At 37.0% G+C, this 19266-nt stretch overlaps 1 protein-coding gene and 1 long non-coding RNA gene across 2 annotated transcripts in view; both read right to left on the bottom strand.

Annotated features, from left to right (window-relative positions):
* Positions 1-19266, bottom strand: part of LOC105233033 (fat-like cadherin-related tumor suppressor homolog) — a 67558-nt gene that overhangs the window by 20348 nt on the left and 27944 nt on the right. Inside the window, exons 3-11 of the mRNA XM_049458082.1 lie at positions 15942-18525; positions 15776-15882; positions 15428-15635; positions 12649-12710; positions 12399-12554; positions 11960-12326; positions 9502-10510; positions 9165-9350; positions 119-293 (exon numbers count right to left, since the gene is read on the bottom strand). Of these exons, the coding sequence (XP_049314039.1) occupies positions 119-293; positions 9165-9350; positions 9502-10510; positions 11960-12326; positions 12399-12554; positions 12649-12710; positions 15428-15635; positions 15776-15882; positions 15942-18525 (4854 nt within the window). The remainder of the gene's footprint in view (positions 1-118; positions 294-9164; positions 9351-9501; positions 10511-11959; positions 12327-12398; positions 12555-12648; positions 12711-15427; positions 15636-15775; positions 15883-15941; positions 18526-19266) is intronic.
* LOC125778825 (uncharacterized) lies at positions 2088-9158 on the bottom strand. The gene is made up of 2 exons (XR_007422963.1): positions 5741-9158; positions 2088-5651 (listed from the first exon to the last, which is right to left on the bottom strand). It is a non-coding gene; the product is annotated as an uncharacterized LOC125778825 (long non-coding RNA).

The raw sequence follows: 19266 nt of genomic DNA, 5'->3' as shown, positions 1-19266 counted from the left end.
TAAAAAGTGGGGTGTAAAACATGATTATTATACTAAGATAAAACGGGTTACTACTGCTTGAATTTCCTGAAGAATAATTTTATGTTTTCCTATTCTTCTTTAAAGAAAATAAACTTACCATTACGTCAAGTCGAAAATATTTATTCATTTCGTAGTCAACTTGCTTTAGAAGCTTAATGGCGCCCGTAGATGAATCGATTTCAAAATATTCTTTTGCTTGATTGTTTAAAATTTTGAATTCAATCATACTGTTTACACCCTCGTCCAAGTCCTTGACTGTGACAAGCAGTGGCCTAAGAGAAAAAATACAGAATGTAGTAAATTAAATAAACTTCGTATATTAGTGGTTTTCATATATATACATACATAAGAGAAATTTTGTATATATGTAAAAAACACAAATAACAATTTCTCGTATACATATTGACGCTAAATTGAGCGCAACGTCGCGATGTAGACCAAATTTCAATGAACCGACATCTCGCTACAATGTCGGCTATGCTGACACTTTAGTTCATTTTCTGTTTTTTATACAAAATGAGCTAAATCCAAAATGCTTCAATTTTTGATCAACATGCCAATGCGGAGGAATGGAAGGATTTCCAGTTTCCACGCTGTTTGTGTTCTTCAATTTTATTGTAACTTTTTTTATTCAATTCCTTTTGTTTAAAACTCTTTTTGTCACCCCCAAGTATGAGGAGGAGTTCTAAATGAAAAAGAATTGTGATTGAGCAGGCGAGCAGAAAAAAGAAAAACGCACTCGACTTCGCAGAACGCGCTCGATCCTTATGAATAAATTTGATGTCGTTTTAATATCACCGGAAAACTCAATAATTCGTAAAAATTCCATATATTTTAGTTCTCTCGATAATTCGTACTTTTTCGCAACGTAAACAATGTTGAACCTCTTATATCGATGACGATGGAGCAGACGTTCCATTGCCCGACCATGAAGAAGTTAGAATAGCAATTACCCGTCTGGAGAACAACGAAGCGGTAGGGCCGATGGATTGTCTTTATGCCGCGATGTCTGAATTTGGTATTCCCGCAAAACTAATACGACTGTGTAAACTGACGTTGAGCAATATCAAAAGCTCCGTCAGGATCAGGAAGGACATCTCCAATCCGTTCGATAGCAAACGAGGTTCAGACATACGCGACTTCGACATGCGACTTCTTCAATCTACTGCTGGAGAGTATAACTCGAGATGCAGATCTCGAGCAGGTATAATCTTCTATAAGAGTGTACAGCTGCTGGCGTATGCCGATGATATTCATATGATTGGCTTAAACATCCGCGTCGTTAGTTCTGCTTTCTCCAGTGTATGGTGCAGAGGCATGGACGATAACAGCGCCTGATAAGTCGACGTTGCAAGTTTTCGCGCGAAAGGATGATTTATGGTTCTTTGCGCATTGGCCACGGTGAATACCGCATTCGATGGAACGATGAGCTGTGTGAGATATACGACGACATTGACATAATTCAGCTAAATAAAAGACAGCGGCTATGTTAGCTACGTCATGTTGTCCGAATGGACGAAAACACTCCGGCTCTAAAAGTATTCGACGCAATACCCGCCGGGGGAAGCATAGGAAGAGGAAGACCTCAACTCCGTCGGAAAGATCAGGTGGAGAAGGACCTGGCTTCGCTTGGAATCTTCAACTGGCGCCACATTGCGAAAAGAAGAAACGGCTGGCGCGTTGTTGTTAACTCTTCTATAACCGCGTAAGCGTTGTCTACGCCAGTAAAGAAGAAGAATATACAGGGACGGCACCGAAAAACTTAAGCCCCTGCTAATCGTAAAGTCAACAAAACCAAGTCAACATAATTAGAAAGCGTGGATAACAGCAACTATATTTAACGAATGGTTGCAAATACTAAATGATTCCATTGCACCTAATAATAGAATGGAATTGTTATTCATAGATAATTGTATTGAGTTTTTGCCACCCAACACCATAACCAAGCTGTAGCCTTTTGACATGAGTATTATAAAAGACTAGCTCTTTACCCGCGGCTTCGCCCGCAGTGGAGCCATTAAATAAGTATGAGAGATAAAGGGTAAGGGTATAATAATAGAAATGCGTCAAAATGATAACTAAATTTCATTGCTTGGCTGAGATCAACAATTTTTAAAAATTACTACAGACAATGAAGTTTCAACACCTTAAAATATGCGTATTGAAATGCAACAAAAAATGTTAAAATATATTTCACCGTAACAAAAATAAATAATTCTGAATTCTAACAATTTAAAAAAATAAAATACAGAGTGTTAATCTAGTATATTTTTGTAGACCATGTTATAAGTTTTCCCGTCGGGTGCAAATATGTGCAAATTCTGGGCATTAGATACACGTGAACAGGCTACATAAAGTTGACTATGAGAGAAGCATGGGTTTTCTAAATGCACTCCTGCTACCTGTAATGCTTGTCCTTGTGCCTTCTTTATAGTAACAGCAAAGCTAAGCTTGACGGGAAACTGAACCCTTTTAAATTTGAATGGAAAGTCAGTGGGAACAATTGGTATCCGAGGTATTATAACACTATTTCCCTTACCGACACCTGTTATAATAGTGCCACCAAGTATGTTCTGTCCCAATTTTGTTATCCGAAGCTTTGTTCCATTACATAGCAGAGGAGCATCTAGATTTCGCATAAGCATTATTTGTACATTTAGTTTCAATTGAAGTTTATGTGACGGTACACCCGATAGTTCAAGTGAATTTAAAAACTCTACAGGATATGAAGTACTTAGTTCCGTATCTATAATTGTATCCATTGACAAATATTCCTTAATTTTTCCCTGAACCTCGTTTAAAATATCAGTGTTGATCCTATTAAAAATTTAATTTCTTGGTGCTAATATTGCTCTTGCACACAACCACTGATCACTACACAAACTTTGTCGCAATTCCGGAAAAACATTAGTAATGAAATCCACATCACTTTCTACTAAATTACAAAATTCTCTTGACAGTAATATGTAGCCTTCAACGTCAACATCTAAACAACCATCACCAATATTCAACAACATTTCTGCGTAAAGTCCTGAATCCACGTCATTATGAAGATGCACTCTCATATTCGTTTTCAGGCGGAGTTTTTCAACTGTCGACCATAAGCGTGATGATTTAATTCACGCTTGAATTTCATCTGCTGGTGTTCCCCTCTGAATCACTGGGAGGGTTTGACGGAAATCACCAGTCAATAAAACTACCATGCCATTTTGGATAAACCAGATTTCCGCTTCCGTGGCATTTTCTAAGAAAAGCAGAGTATGAATTAAAATCAGCGAGTAAGATCTAAAATAATAAAATGACTGCTAACCACAAAAAATTACGGATTACCTAAAAAATTTGAAGAGTTTTATACTGCGTGTAACGACAGAAGAAAATAACAATAAATATAGAGAAATTAATATTATTATGTTAATACAACTCTAAACTCTACAAATTAGTTATCACAAAAACGGTACTCACGGACTTTTTTTAGATCATTAAAAGATAAATAATTCTTTCATACATAACTTTTGTGTATCTTGAACCGCTTTCGCAGCGCAAGGAACGGAAGCCCTCAAAGATAAATAATTTCCCGCGTTTTTTACACATTTACCACTGTTTCTTCGCTATTAGTCGCAACGTGATGCTATATAGCCTATAGCCTTCCTCAATAAATGGACTATCCAACACAAAAAGAATTATTCAATTCGAACCAGTAGTTTCGGAGATTAGCGCGTTCAAACAAACAAAGTCTTCAGCTTTATAATATTAGTATAGATTTACTTTTGAAATTCATGGACGTTTTCCGACTGTTGTGGGTCTCGCAGTTCATTTGGAGAAGTCCAATGGATGTATTTCAACCCTTAGAATACAGTATAGCCAGCGGAAACACTTCCAACAACAAAATTTACATTGATGAATTTTTTCTCAACTTGCGTCAGTGATCCGTTTGCTATACGTGGAATGCATCGTCGAAGAAACAGTTACGCAGAAAGCAAGGCCAACCAGTAGATTGACAGGCAGGTGTGTTCTCAACTAATGCCTTAGGACGAATTTACACAATCCAACCCGAAAAACGACAATTGCTTCTACTTTAGGTTGCTAATGATAAATGTACGTGGTTCAATTTCAATTGAGTCATTGCGTACTGTGAATGGTACGGTGTGTGCGACTTTTTGAGAAGCATGCCAGCAATTACAATTGCTGGAACATGATAATCAATGGAATCAAACGATGGACGCTTCGATAGCTACTTCACATGAAACTGAAGTTCGCACACTTTTCGCGATGACATTATTTTCGACATATCTGTCTCCAAATCCGCGTCAATTATGGTATACGAACAAAAATGACATTGCCGAGGACATTTTACATCGTATTCGATAAGAATTGGAAATAGGCAAAATCTGGTTGATACTTCCAGTGGTTTGATATCAATTCCACCTGGCTTTTGTCAATTCACTTCAACGAAAGATGAACTCATCACGAATATTTATCCGAACATTGACCAAATTATCGCAACTACGATTTCTTGAGTGCACGCGCAATTTTAGCAGCCAAAAATACCGATTTTAATGACTTAAACTAGAAGATTCTATGTCAAATTCCGGGAGGTTTGCGCTTATACAAATCGATCGATCGTCTTGACAATGAATACGAAGCCCTGAATTATCCAGTGGAATTTCTAAATTCTTTGGAGAGGCTTGGTATACCGCCGGATCTGTCATTATTATGTTTCCCAATCTTCATGCGCCGCAGCTATCGAATACAAGGGGGCAGAATGCTTGATTTCACGAATTTCTTTGCGATTTCAGTTCAAACCTATTCAGTTTTCAGGGAAAATTGCATTTGGGATGGCAATCAACAGAACACAAGGAAAGTCGCTAGAAGTGTGTGGCATAAATCTGGAAATGCCATGTTTTTCACACGGCCAGCTATACGTGGCGTGTTCACAAGTTGAAAAACCATCCTCCCTGTACACTTACACACCGAAACAAATTACGCTACATTGAAAAAAAAAAGAAATGTAGAAAAATATCAAATAAATGATTTTCAACGCTATATAAATTCAACTTTCTTTTCATTTCAAAACACATAATTTCACGCAGGGCAACGCCTGTGGGGTCAGCTAGTTTAATATAAAATAAATAGATAGAAACGAATTAGTGAAGTGGTATTGGGTGTAAAAATTAAAAATATACATAAGTGTAAAATTCATTAGAAATCGGAGACCCACGAACTTTAAATAGTTGAACTTTTCGAACTTTAATGCAAATATCAAAAACCATAAATCACAAACAACTATAAATATATATTTTCTTAATCTGGAGCACTTCTTCTATCCGTACATCATTTTACACATTTTAATTCCGAAATCGGGGGATGCTATTCTAAAATTCACCCGCGGGCTGGGTATACTAATAATAATAATAATAATAATATGCTTCCCTTTCCACTTTTGTAATTTCTAACATGTACATATGTATGTGTATACATATATAAGTACAGTACATATATTTCAATTAATTTTTAAGATATGTATGTAAATCCATTTCAAAAGTATCTGGAATTTTTATGTATAATTTGAGGCGCAAAAATATATGAGATTGGTTTGCAAAGCGTTGCACGGGAAGTCTTTGGCACGTGTCCTGCAATAAACAAATTTTTATACTTCTGTTTTTTGCGAATCAGAGCATTGTTATTATAGGTATCGAAACTCGTATCGGGATCTTCGCACATGCTCTCAAATGTCATATCGATATCCAGTTCGTTCACTTGTGTTGCCATTGAACGTGACACGTTACGTTTGCGGAAAATCCGTCGTGGTCTTCTCAGTCTTTTGTGTGGAACAAACAGCATATTTTGATTTTGTTTCTTTTATTTATAATTTTTTCTTTGATTATTCTGAAGTATATAAATACAAATCAAAAATTTGAAAATTTGATTAATATAAGAAATTAAAGAAAAGAAATTATAAAAAGTTTTGTAATGCCAGAAATTGTCGGTGATCGATATATGCAGACGCGGATCCACGGGAGGAAAGGAGGAAAACGGGGAGTTCCCTCCCCAAAAGTTAAAAGTTATACATTATTTGCATCAAAAGCGACACTCCACGAAGAAAAAAACTTTGAGTTGCAAGTACAAAATTATATAGTTAACACCCCCACCCCACCAAAAATTCTACTCTGGATCCGCCACGGGATATATGAGAGTACTTGCAGCTGTTATGGACTGGAATTGTTTCAAAGGAAAGGATGTATGGTATTAAAATTTACAAATACAAATCGTTACACAGAAATTTACAATAATAATCCACTATGTAAGGAAAGAGTAAAAGATGACCAGATATTCACCATGCGCCAAATTTAGAAAAAAGACCCGTGAAAGGAGAATCAACACACACCACCTCTTCGTTGATTCCAAAGCTGCTTTATGCCGCAATGTCTGAATTTGGTATCCTCGCAAAACTAATACAGCTGTGTAAACTGACGTTGAGCAACACCAAAAGCTCCGTCAGGATCGGGAAGGACCTCTCCGAGCCGTTCGATAGCAAATGAGGTTTCAGACAAGGCGACTCCTTTTCGCGTAAGCGGTGTCTACGCCAATAGAGAAGAAGAAGAAGAAGAGAGTAAAAGAAACCACGATGACAACATTAACGTTGGTGACGTATGTAGATGAATGTCGATAACTTTTTATCCGCACAATCACACCGAGCCAGTGTTCATTAATAGTCCGCTTCTTACCTCTTACAAAAAAGTCTAAAGAGTACAATTTTTATACTCTCGCGTGCATCTCTACCTAACGGTAATTTATAAAAACTAAATCTAATCGGCACTGACGTCACTGTTGTCAGTCATAACTTTGAAGTTGTAGATAATTTCGTCTATCTTGGAACCAGCGTAAACACCACCAACAATGTAAGCCTGGAAATCCAACGCAGGATTACTCTTGCCAACAGGTGCTACTTCGGACTGAGTAGGCAATTGAAAAGTAAAGTTCTCTCTCGACGAACAAAAGCCAAACTCTATAAGTCGCTCATAATTCCCGTCCTGCTATATGGTGCAGAGGCTTGGACGATGACAACAACCGATGAGTCGACGTTGCGAGTTTTCGAGAGAAAAGTTCTGCGAAAGATTTATGGTCCTTTGCGCGTTGGCCACGGCGAATATCGCATTCGATGGAACGATGAGCTGTACGAGATATACGACGACATTGACATTGTTCAGAGAATTAAAAGACAGCCGCTACGCTGGCTAGGTCATGTTGTCCGGATGGATGAAAACACTCCAGCTCTGAAAGTATTCGACGCAGTACCCGCCGCGGGAAGCAGAGGAAGAGGAAGACCTCCACTCCGGTGGAAGGACCAAGTGGAGAAGGACCTGGCCTCGCTTGGAATATCCAATTGGCGCCACGTAGCGAAGAGAAGAAACGACTGGCACGCTGTTGCTGACTCGGCTATAATCGCGTAAGCGTTGTCTACGCCAGTAAAGAAGAAGAAAGAAGAAGTCTAATCGAGATATATGTATATAGGGCTATATGTATAAATATAAATATAAATGTCTGTCTGTGCAAACCGTATTTGTTTATATAAATGATCAGGATGATGAGACGATCCAATTTGAAAGCCAGGTATAAGAGAGAAGGTATTGCAGATGGGCGGAATCGAACAATTGGCTCGCACACAAAACGCCATTAATAGAAAACCTATGAAGTGTTATAACTAAGCTCCGCAATAAGACATTAAACTGTGATTTAGTACAATGAATCGCATTAGTAAGGGACAAATAAGGCTTGAAAGTTTCGTAAAAAGTGGGCGTGCCAAGTTTGCTTAGAACAATCTTTTTTTATCCCTTCCCCAATATATACTGTATAGTGAATTCCGAATTTTCACCATCACACATGATATTTTAAGAAAATTAAGTACATAAAATTTCTTACAAATTATGTTATTTAGCGCTGAATGTTAATAGAATTAATGTAGATGTATGGTTGATATTTTGCAACTCAATTTAATAAATTCCGAAAATCTGGAGAGTCTGGACAAATATTTTCGCTCGACGTGTTTCTGTGAGTGGTGCAAGCCGAAAATGCACTGTTCGTTAGAGCTGAGGTACGCGATTAAATTCTGTGTGAAACTCAGTAAATATACGACAAAGACGTTTGATATGATCAAGCAGGCTTACCCAGATGTTCCTTTAGTAAGAAGTGGTGTGTTTCGGTGGCCCTAGGCCTTTTTCGAGGACTAGGAAGTGGCCGCTGATGAAGACCGTGCTGGGAGACCTGCGGCTCGAACACCGACAATGTGACTCGTGTTCGCAAAGTTTTGATTGCCCAAACCTTAAATTCATCGAAATCTGAGCTTCATGACATTGTGACGCAGCACTTAAACATGCGCAAGGTGTGCACGAAGATAGTCTCAAAAGTGCTTACTCACGACCAGAAATTGCAACGAATGGAAGTGTGCCAAAAAAATTTGAACATGTGTGAAAGTGACTCCCAATTTTTGAATAACGTAATCACAGGTGATGAGTCATGGAAGGCCGATGAAAGGCAAGCATTTTGTGACGACAGAGGGATCCAAGCAGAATTCACCTCGGCTCTAAAGGCTATTCCGAAGAAGGCCTTCCGTCACGCCTTCAATGCTTGGAAATCGCGCTGGCAGCGCTGTATCGACGCAGAAGGAGCCTATTTTGAAAGTTTATAAAGAATTGTAACGATTGGTTCAATAAATTTTTTTAAATCGAATCAGACTTATTACTTTGCGGACAAACCCCATATGTCAGATATATCTTTTTTGAAGATGATTTTAATATAATTTTTGCTGATATAGCTGTAAAACTAATTGAGTATACATATGACCTATTAAGTAAGTTTATAAGATACACGTATGGATGTTGAAATTTAATATTGAAATTATTTCGCAATTTTTTTTTATAATAAAGCTTTGCCAACACCTAAAGATATTTGATCGGCTTTGATACTTGCAAGTTACGAGAGTATGAAATATTTGGTTGCACTAAAACTTAGCTCTTCCTTACTTATTTCTACTAAGTTTCTTGCTTTTAGGCCTGAAGAACAAAAAACTAAAATATTTTACAATTCATTGTAATTTCAACTAAATACTTAAACAATAATTAACCATATCCCTAGAAAAAAATTACCTGTTTTGTGGATCGTTTCTTTGAAAAACGAAAGAACCAATTTTGGCAATCTCTGAAATAGTTCCATTATATGAATTTTTCTCGAAGTATGGTTCATTGTCGTTAATATCTAAAATATGTATGATAATACTGTGCGTGGAAGTAGCTGATGCCATGTTTGTTGCAATAATAGTGAGATTGAAAGATCTGAAAAAGATGAAAATTCAAAATTTTAATTTAACACAAACATCTATAAATGGTACCGCCAGTTATAAAAAACTGTATCTGTGTATATAAAATCGAAATAAAATTCTACAATAACTTGAGCCTTTTAGTAATAAAAGTCTATTTAACTTACTTATTCTTCTCATAATCGATGATGTCATTCGCTGTTATCACACCAGTTGACGGATTGATACGAAAACGTTGGCCTTCATCACCTCCCGCCACCTCGTAGAACACAGATGAGGAAGAGCGTGCCTCCACTTGACAAACAAATGCACCCACTGGAATATTTTCATAGATCTCAATCACGTTAAGTGGTGCCATAAAGATAGGTGGATCATTTTCGGACATAGTTACGATGATATGAAGTGGCATTTGTGAGGAGAGTGGCGGCTCGCCGTGATCTGTGGCCTTAATTTGCAACATATACTCTTGCATTTTATTGATATTCAAATTTTTTGAAATCGTAACCACACCCATTGTGGGTTCTATTTCGAAAGTATTGCCAACATTACCAGTTATTATGGAGTACTTTATTTCAGCATTTGCTCCACTGTCCAAATCTAATGCTGTCAATTCGGTCACTTTTGAACCGATCGCCGCACTCTCTGGTACTTTACTTTGTACGATTTTGCTCATAAATTCTGGATGATGATCATTATGATCGTGTACAGTTATTACGATTTTAGCATAATTCCGTTTGGCTGGAGTACCTTGATCCTTAGCAATCACTATCAGTGTGTGATATCTGTTCTTTTCATAATCCAGACGTTTTATGACCAAGACATTGCCACTGATGGAGTCTACGCGAAATAATGACAGTGATGTTGGATCTTGTGCGGCATGTAAAGTATAGAAAATCTTATTATCTTCATCCTTATCGGTGGCATGCAATTGCATTATGATGGCTTCCTCTTCGATATTCTCGGATATATTTACATAGTATATATCTTGTGTGAACTGTGGACGATTATCATTGATATCGACAACGTGTATGTAAAGATTTGTATTAACTATATGTGTGCCATCGGTAACGGTAACTGTCAAATTATACGATGACTGGGTTTCACGGTCCAAACTTTTCGAGAGTAAAATGTGACCATTTTCCTTGCCGATGTAAAATTCATTGCGTTCGTTGCCATCTGCGAAATAAACAGTTTTATTTTATTTTATTTAGTATTTAGTATAATATTACATTGAACTGTATTTACTATTTTTATATCCTGAAGAGGGTATATTAAATTTGCCACGATGTTTGTAACACCAAAAGGAAACATCAGAAACCGTATAAAATGTATATACATATAACCATCAGCGTGACGAGCTGAGATAATTTAATTGCTGAAGTTATCATTATTCAAAAGCCGGGAAAATCAGGACATGGTGTAACTTCTTACAGGTCCATATCACTTCTACCGATAATATCGAAGATTTTTGAGAAAATTCTAATAAAACGTCTTAATAAAATCGTAGAACGAAAAACCATAATTCCAGCGCATCAGTTTGGCATTCGAGCTAACCATTCTACAATTGATCAAACCCACAGAATTACGCACATTATTGAAAAAACCTTTGAGAGGAAAAAATTCCGTTTTACCGTATTTTTGGATTTTGCAAAAGCGTTTGATAAAGTTTGTCACAAAGGACTGCTTTCGAAACTGAAACTGATTTGACCGAAAGAGCATTATCACATCATAAAATTATATATATCAGGTCGCTACTTCGGCGTAAAACAAGGAGACAATATTCCATCCTTAGGGAAATAAAAGCAAGAGTTCCACAAGATAATGTGTTTTCTCAATATTATATTCACCCACGACCTGCCAGTAGATTGCAATTATACAACAGCAACATTTGCAGATGATACCGCATGAAAATCGTACTTAAACTCCGCAAAATACTTAAGAATGTTGTTTGACTCTAAGCTACGGCGGAAAGTTCACGTAAAAAACAAATTGAAGGAGCTAGACATGCGACTCAAAAATATGAATGTGTTAATTGGTAACAAATCAGTGTTATCCATCGAAAATTAGTTACTTATCTACAAACAAATACTCCAACCGATATGCTATACATAGCTATGGTGCACAACTCTGGGGATGTAGTAACGCAAATAATAAGATATTCATCTAACAATTTTAAAACAAAGTATTAAGACTAATTGTCAAAGCGCCTTGGCATTGTAGATGTGCTGATATAGAGGGTGATCTAGATGTAAACTCGGTTAACGCAGAAATATTGAAAATTGCAGCATCGCATAGTGCAAGTTTGTAACAGCATTGTAACGAAGAAGTAGCCATGTTAATTGCTAGAGATGGACAACCAAGACAACTCAAACAAAACAATATCTCAGAGTAGTTTTGTAATTTTTAAATAACTATAAGTTTAAACCATATTCAAGTTGCTTATAAGTCCTTTCTTTTATCTGAACTAGTTGCAATATCTTAATAAAAAAATTAAACGCAGTCGAAGTGAAGGTTTTTTCTTGTCATAAATAATTCAATAATAATTCTTAAAAAGTGTGAATCGTTAAAAATGATTAGGCAAGTGCAGATCGCCCATTGATCATGCACTTCAATTGTTCATCTTACCACTTAAGTTATACCACAAATGATCGTTGTCTTCATCGGTCGCCTGTATTAGTGCTACTAAAAATCCTGGCCGATCACTTTCAGTTACATCAATACGACTATCTTCCTCTTTTATAAGAGGCGCATGCGGAGAATTTGTCGAAACTGGTACGACAACTATATTTAATTTAGCATTTTGATTACGTTTCGGATTTCCATTATCTTCAGCACGTATATTCAAATCATATTCGGCGTCCACTTCCAATGGTTTCATTAAGTATATAAAACCAGTGTCTAGGTCCATGCGAAAACGGTTTTTACCCTTGCCAGATTTTATGAAATAAGTAATGCGCCCATTTTCACCGATGTCATTATCAATGGCACGTGCCTAGCAAGTAAATGAATTAAGAAAAATAAAAAATATAACTTTGAAAGCTTGTCAATGAAAGTATTTGAATACCTGGAAAACTGTTTCGTTTATGTCTAATGTAGAAGGTACTTGAATTTTGTAGAAGCGTTGCTCAAATTCAGGACTGTGATCGTTGATATCTACGACTGAAACAACGACACGCGTCGTTGAAGTAAGTGCTGGAGTGCCGTTATCGGTAATTGAGATCTACAGTAGGGATTGAGGGAATTGATTGGTTATTGAAAATGTTATTTATGTGTGTATTTAAAAAGTATCTGAAAAGAAGTAAGTGAAAACATACCTCTAGTATATGCTCTGCTTGATTTTCTCTATCTAGTTTTCTCTCCGTAGTTATCAAATTCCCTGTAATAGATATCAACAAATATTTAGTGATCTTTTCTTATGCGACATATTGCTAAAGATAATAATAGTTTTTTTTCCACTTCAGGGTTCTTTGTAATACCTAATAGAGATACATTCAGGGCTATATATACTACTGTGATCAAATTGAAAGGTGAATTCTTAATTTATACTTCGCGTGTTTTTCGACTCGGTAATTTTTTTTCTGTAAGTTGATAGTACTATTAGTGACATCTATGTTAAATTTCACGTCAAAGTATTCATTAGCATTTGAGATACGCGTCGTTTTGTGAGGTTCTAAAAGTGAATTCTTCAATTTTTACTACATATGTCTAAATTTAAAATGACAAAATTCACCATTCAATTTAATCACAGTAGTACACAAATGATCAGGATGATGAGATGTTTTGAAATACGAGTGTTTGTCTATCAGGTAAATAAGATTATCCTACTTCCCATATTACACACTTATAGTATAAATTCCATCTGATTATTTCACTTTCCAGTATGCAAATCAAGCACCAATGAATGTATCGGGATGAAATTCTGCACGAATAACTGGTACATTCTAAATATGCAGTGGCGTAGCTACAACTTCGGGCGCCCGGGGCCAAGGATTTTCTGCCGCCCCCCTTTATTTACCTACATACAAGTTTCATGAGGTGGTTCGAACAAAAGTGAATTTTTACAAAATATCTTCGATATTAAGTACATATATAAAATTTAGGAACTAGAAGCCACGTAAATTCTAAAGTTCCAAAATTCTCACAATACTCAATTTGTAGGAATTTTTGCCCGAATTGGAGTTTTTAAATACCATTTTTGAAAATTTGGAGAAATAAAAGTATTTATTACATTCAAAGCATAGGGTAACTGTGAGAGCGACACGTCACGACGACAGAGTAACAATAAAGATACTGTTACGATCAAAGCTAGAAAAGTGCATCTTTAAGTTCTATTACTATTTTTAAGAAAGATATAAACCAAAAGATATAAGACAAATTCAAAGACTGAAGAATATTCGAGTAAAAATTAATATTTTTCATTGTTATTCAGATTATTACATTGTGAGTGTACAACTTTTTATCTTTTATAATAAATTTTGTAAAAAAAATTGTTGAAGTATTTTTCTGGATATTAAAAAACAACGAAGATCGTTTTGCCGCGCCCAGGACGTTGCGCCCAGGGCGACGGCGCCTTCCCTATATACCAAACATTACGTAGGCTGCTATATATATCTCTGGCGTAGGCAACACTAAGTGTTGCCAGGTGTAATCTGACATTTCCATTGGAAAGTTTGACATTTTTTAGCATAACATCACTCAGAACGTTTTGTCATTTAATCGTGAATTGTTTTATTTACAGGGAATTAAAAAAATCATCTCGGTCAAAAAATGGAATTAACTCGTTAACATTTTCGCGCGATCATTTTTCACAACTTTTGACGTGGATTATCACGACAAAAGTGCATCGATGAACTAAAATCTTTGTATGGCTATGAAGCACCATCCTATAGCACTGTAAAAAACTGGTACAACGAATTCAATCGTGGCCGACGCTCGCTCAAAGACAAATTCCGTGAAGATCGTCAAAAAACAGCCGTTGTGCCAGAAAACATCGATGCCGTACGTGAACTGATAATGCAAGACCGTCATGTAACATACCTTCAGATAGAGGCATGCCTATGCATTTCTCCCACCAGCATACAATCGATATTGCATGAACACCTGGCCGTAAAAAAGGTTTGTTCTCGTTGGATCCCGCACAATTTGACTTTCGCTCAAAAAAAGGCTCGTGTGGATTGGTGTAAAGAAATGCTGAAAAAATACGATCGCGGTGCTTCAAAAGACGTTTATAAGATCGTCACAGGTGACTAATCATGGATCTATGCGTATGAGCCCGAAACAAAATCCAACGAAAGTTGTTCGTGGAAGAAGCACTTCGAAGCAAATGGTCGCCTGTTTCTTCGGCAAAACTGGTCATGTGGCGACTGTTCCGCTTGAGCAACGTAGGACGGTCAATTCTGAGTGGTACACCACCATTTGTTTGCCTGAAGTCTTCGGAGAAATTCGAAAAACGAACAAGAGAAGATGAATCATTGTGCACCATGACAATGCGAGCTCTCACACATCGGCTCAAACCATCGCCTTTTTGACCGGCCAAAACGTCGAATTGATGGGTCATCCGCCGTACAGCCCTGACTCGGCACCCAATGACTTCTTTTTATTCCCACACATCAAGAAAATAATGCGTGGTCAACGATTTTCGTCGCCAGAAGATGCTGTTGAAGCATTTAAAAACCATGTCTCAATGGGAGTGGAAAAAGTGCTTCGAAAACTGGTTTGAGTGCATGCAAAAGTGTATAAATCTTGATGGAGAATATTTTGAAAAACAATAAAACCATTTTCGTTGATAAATATGCCCATTTACATTATTAGGCCAGAAATATATATAGCAACCCTCGTAATACATATTTTCAAACTTCCAGTTCATTTTATAACGAATCTATCGGTCAATATAAAGAAATTTCTCTAATAACAGGATATCATCTTGTCTTAAATGGATGAAATCATGGCGATACTTTCTTCAGTTTGATAAAAAGTTTTGCCAACACCTGAAGGTGTTTGATCCTTGCTGATTGTAAGAGTATAAAATGTTCGGTTACACCCCAACTTAGGCCTTTCTTACATGTTATTATAGATTTCAATATTTTACTATACCTGTTGTTGAATTTAAATCAAAAAATCCTTCCGGATTTCCCGAAGTTATCCGGTAAGTAAAAAACTGTGCTGGATTCTTATCGCTGTCGAAAGCATTTAATTGTATGACGGGTGTGTTCTCTGGACTACCTTCCAAGACAGATACGTAGTAGACGGGTTTATCAGTCAACGGCACATTGTCGTTTTCATCTTCCACCTGAATGTTGACCTGTGGGGAGAAAAGAACCAAATTCTTTGTTTAAATTATATAGTATAAGCGCTTATTGCTGAACATATTCTTTTCTAACCTTAAATTTTTTAATTACCTTATGTTAAATTATGAAATATAAGTTTAAATTTTATTTCTACCTGCACACAGCTGCTCAAAGGTATTATAGCATTATCTTGAGCGCAAAGCGTAAGCCAATAACTGGATTTTGTTTCAGCATCCAAATGGGATAATGTGCGTATGACACCTTTAAAAGGAAGCAAATTTATTACACAAATCCGTTCCACAGAACAAACCAGTGCTTACCTTCATCATTTACTGTGAAAACACCGATACCATCGCCACCGCGTATACTATAGGAGATCTTCGAATCTGGTCCATTTATATCGGCATCTTTCGCGGTTATGTTCATTACAAAACTGCGTGACGGCAGATTTTCTTTCACATGGCCTGTATAGACAAAATCGTCAAATTCAGGTGCGAAACGATTCTCATTCACATCGATAATCTCGATCACCACAGGCATATCGGTTGTTAAAGATGGTGAACCGCGATCTATCGCACTCACTATTAAATTATGCACTTGTCGTTTCTCGTAATCCAAATAACCTAAAGTATGTATGACGCCGGTGTATTTGTCAATTTTGAACAGTTCTTCAACCGCGAGCTCTTCCTTTATTGAAAAGAATATTTCACCATTCGGACCGATATCGATGTCTGTTGCTTCGATAGCCGCCACCTCTGTACCGCGAGGTATATCCTCACGCACTTTAAATATGAATTCCTGTACACCAAAAATGGGCGCATTATCGTTGATATCCTCGACCAATATGTTTATCACAGCTTCGGCTGTGAGTGCTATTTCACCGTTATCTTTGGCTAGTATGTGCAGTTCATAATTGTCCAGCTTCTCCCGATCCAACGCGTTGGCTAAATATATACAACCGGTGCTGATGTTCACGAAGAAATCTTTCGTTTCCGTCTGCATGAAGTAGGCAATTTTTGCGTTTTCTTCTATATCCGCATCCGAAGCGTTTAAGCAAAATATCAAAGTGCCATTAAAAGCATTCTCTGGAAGATGAAATGTTGCTAGCGACTTTTGGAAAACCGGTCGATTATCGTTGCTATCGAGTATGAAAACGGGTAACAATTTCGATTGAGACTTTTGCGGCTGGCCTAGATCGTAAACAGTTACATTCAACACGTATTCATCCTGCCGTTCACGATCTAGATACCCAATTATTTGCAGTTCACCGCTATCAGGATCGATGCGAAATACCGAATCATTATCACCGTCCGAAATAGCCACAACTAATTTTCCATTATAACCTAAATCACGATCTCTAACCTTTATCCACATCACAGTTTCGCCCAACTCAATGCTTTCGTTCAGTCGTAGTTCACGCGGAAAGTCTATGAATTCTGGCGCATGCATATTCTCGCCATAACGACTAGGCGTCAACCCCAGGTCATTTATGTAGGTCTTCTCATGTACGTTTGCATTATTGCGTTCCGCCGCCGCCAAGTTCTCAGCTAGTCGTCTGGAAACACCGGTTTCACGGCATTCAAAACTACCATAACCACTGAACATATCGATATGCTCCATGAAGACATTCTTCTCATCACCAACAATATCAATGACCATATTCATTTCGTCCGAGAAATGTGTGCCATCAGTGGAAGATACATTTATGTAACGCGTTGTTGCTGAAACATCAGCCAAGTCGCAACCAATCGATAGTACTCCTGTAGTTGGATCAAGATTAAAACAGCCATCTTCGCTGCCCGATATAAGACGATAGGTAATGAAATCACCAGCATCAAAATCTATGGCCGAAAGCGTGAATATTTCCGTACCAACGGGTATATTACGCAAAACTTTTCCAACACAGTTGACACGCTCGAACTGTGGACGGTTATCGTTTATATCCCTAATTTTGATTAAGAGCTCCAATTCAGTTTGTCGTCGATATGGCAGGCCCCAATCTGATGCGCGTACGCTGAGCACATACGTTCTTCGCATGGTTTCGTAATCAATTAATGTTGTTGTTTTAAGCTCCCCCGAAAAGTGATCTATTTCAAAGGGAACCTCATTCAGATTAGCTATACTATATGATATGTATGCATTCTCTCCACTATCCTTATCACGCGCTGTTAATTTTACAACAAAAGTGCCGGCTAATTCATTCTCATCTAATTCGATGGTCGTGTTCATCGGCTCAAATAACGGATCATTATCATTCATATCCTGTATATTAACTTTCACCTTCGCCGATGACTGCTTACGAAAGCCGAGATTAGCTTGATCAATTGCAGATACGGTGAGTGTGTAGAAGGATTTGCTTTCGGCATCGAGTGGCTTTTGTGTGTACAGCATGCCTGAATCGGGATTTATTCGAAACTCACCACCCTCATTTCCGCCAACTATCTCCAAATAGACCATGGCATTCTTACCTAAATCGGGGTCTGTCACTTTCAGCCTGATCACTGGCATATTTGGTGGTGATGTTTCGGGTATTGAGATTTCATATAAATGCTTAGTAAATACTGGTGCGTTATTTCTTTCCTTAATAAAGTGTACTGGAATGGTTTTGTAACAATGCCGCATGGGCACTCCCTTATCTTCGGCACGTAAGGTTAAATTATATTTTATGGAATCGTTTAGTTTTGCAAATTTATTTATTTCAATGAAATATTCACCGATATTATGTGTTGGTGTTATAATGAAATTTCCATCGGGATCACCATCAACAATTTGCAATTTGTTTATTTCCCCATGTTTACCAGTGTCATTGTCGCTAACCTTAACTATACCATAAATATTCGAACTAAAATTCGAGGTTATACTAGAAAAAGTCTTAAAATATATTTCTGGAGTGTGTAAATTAACCTGAAAGTGGAATACAAAAACATTATTTGTTAATTTATGTTAAGGCTGGAATCTAGTATATCACGGCATTCGGATTAACAAAGGGTATAAAATAAAGTGAAGTTTGTAGACCTATATAAAAGCCTTTAGGGTTTCATTCAAGTTTTCACTAAAAACTAGCGCATGATTCATGTTTTTTCGGAGCGGCATGGTTGCTTTCAAATTACAAAAATTTGATAAAATGGAGTTGGTTCCAAGACGGCTTAAGAAGCTCATTTAGCTTTTTTTTAGACAAACTACCTACTCTCAAAGGAAGTAAGAGATTGCTTCTTTATTTTTCTTCACAACCAAATGTTAGTTGGATTATTACGTTAAACCAATAATTAATAAAACGGAAGACGTAGGTATGGTAATAAGAGGGCAGATAATTTATTTCTATATTACTCAAGTAAAGTATCCACGCAGAACACGCCGAGGAAAGCAGAGGAAAACGAAGACCTCCACTCCGTTGGAAAGACCAGGAGGAGAAGAACCTAACTTCGCTTCGATTCGGCTATAACCGCGTTAGCGGTGTCTACGTCAGTGCAGAAGAAGATATTATTGAATAAAATGTTGTTATATAACTTGTTATAATAATTAGATATTCGATCCGAAATCTAGATTGTTTTCAGTACTAGATGTACTATTTACAGTGAAATAAGAAATTTATTAGGAAATCTCTCAATAAAACGGCGATGTTTATAATCAAGAGAATTGAAAAAT

Source organism: Bactrocera dorsalis, chromosome 5 (genome assembly GCF_023373825.1).
Source record: "Bactrocera dorsalis isolate Fly_Bdor chromosome 5, ASM2337382v1, whole genome shotgun sequence".
In the NCBI taxonomy this organism is placed as follows: Eukaryota; Metazoa; Arthropoda; class Insecta; order Diptera; family Tephritidae; genus Bactrocera; species Bactrocera dorsalis.
Note: the sequence above shows the minus strand (reverse complement) of the source record. Positions and strands in the feature narration are given on the sequence as shown.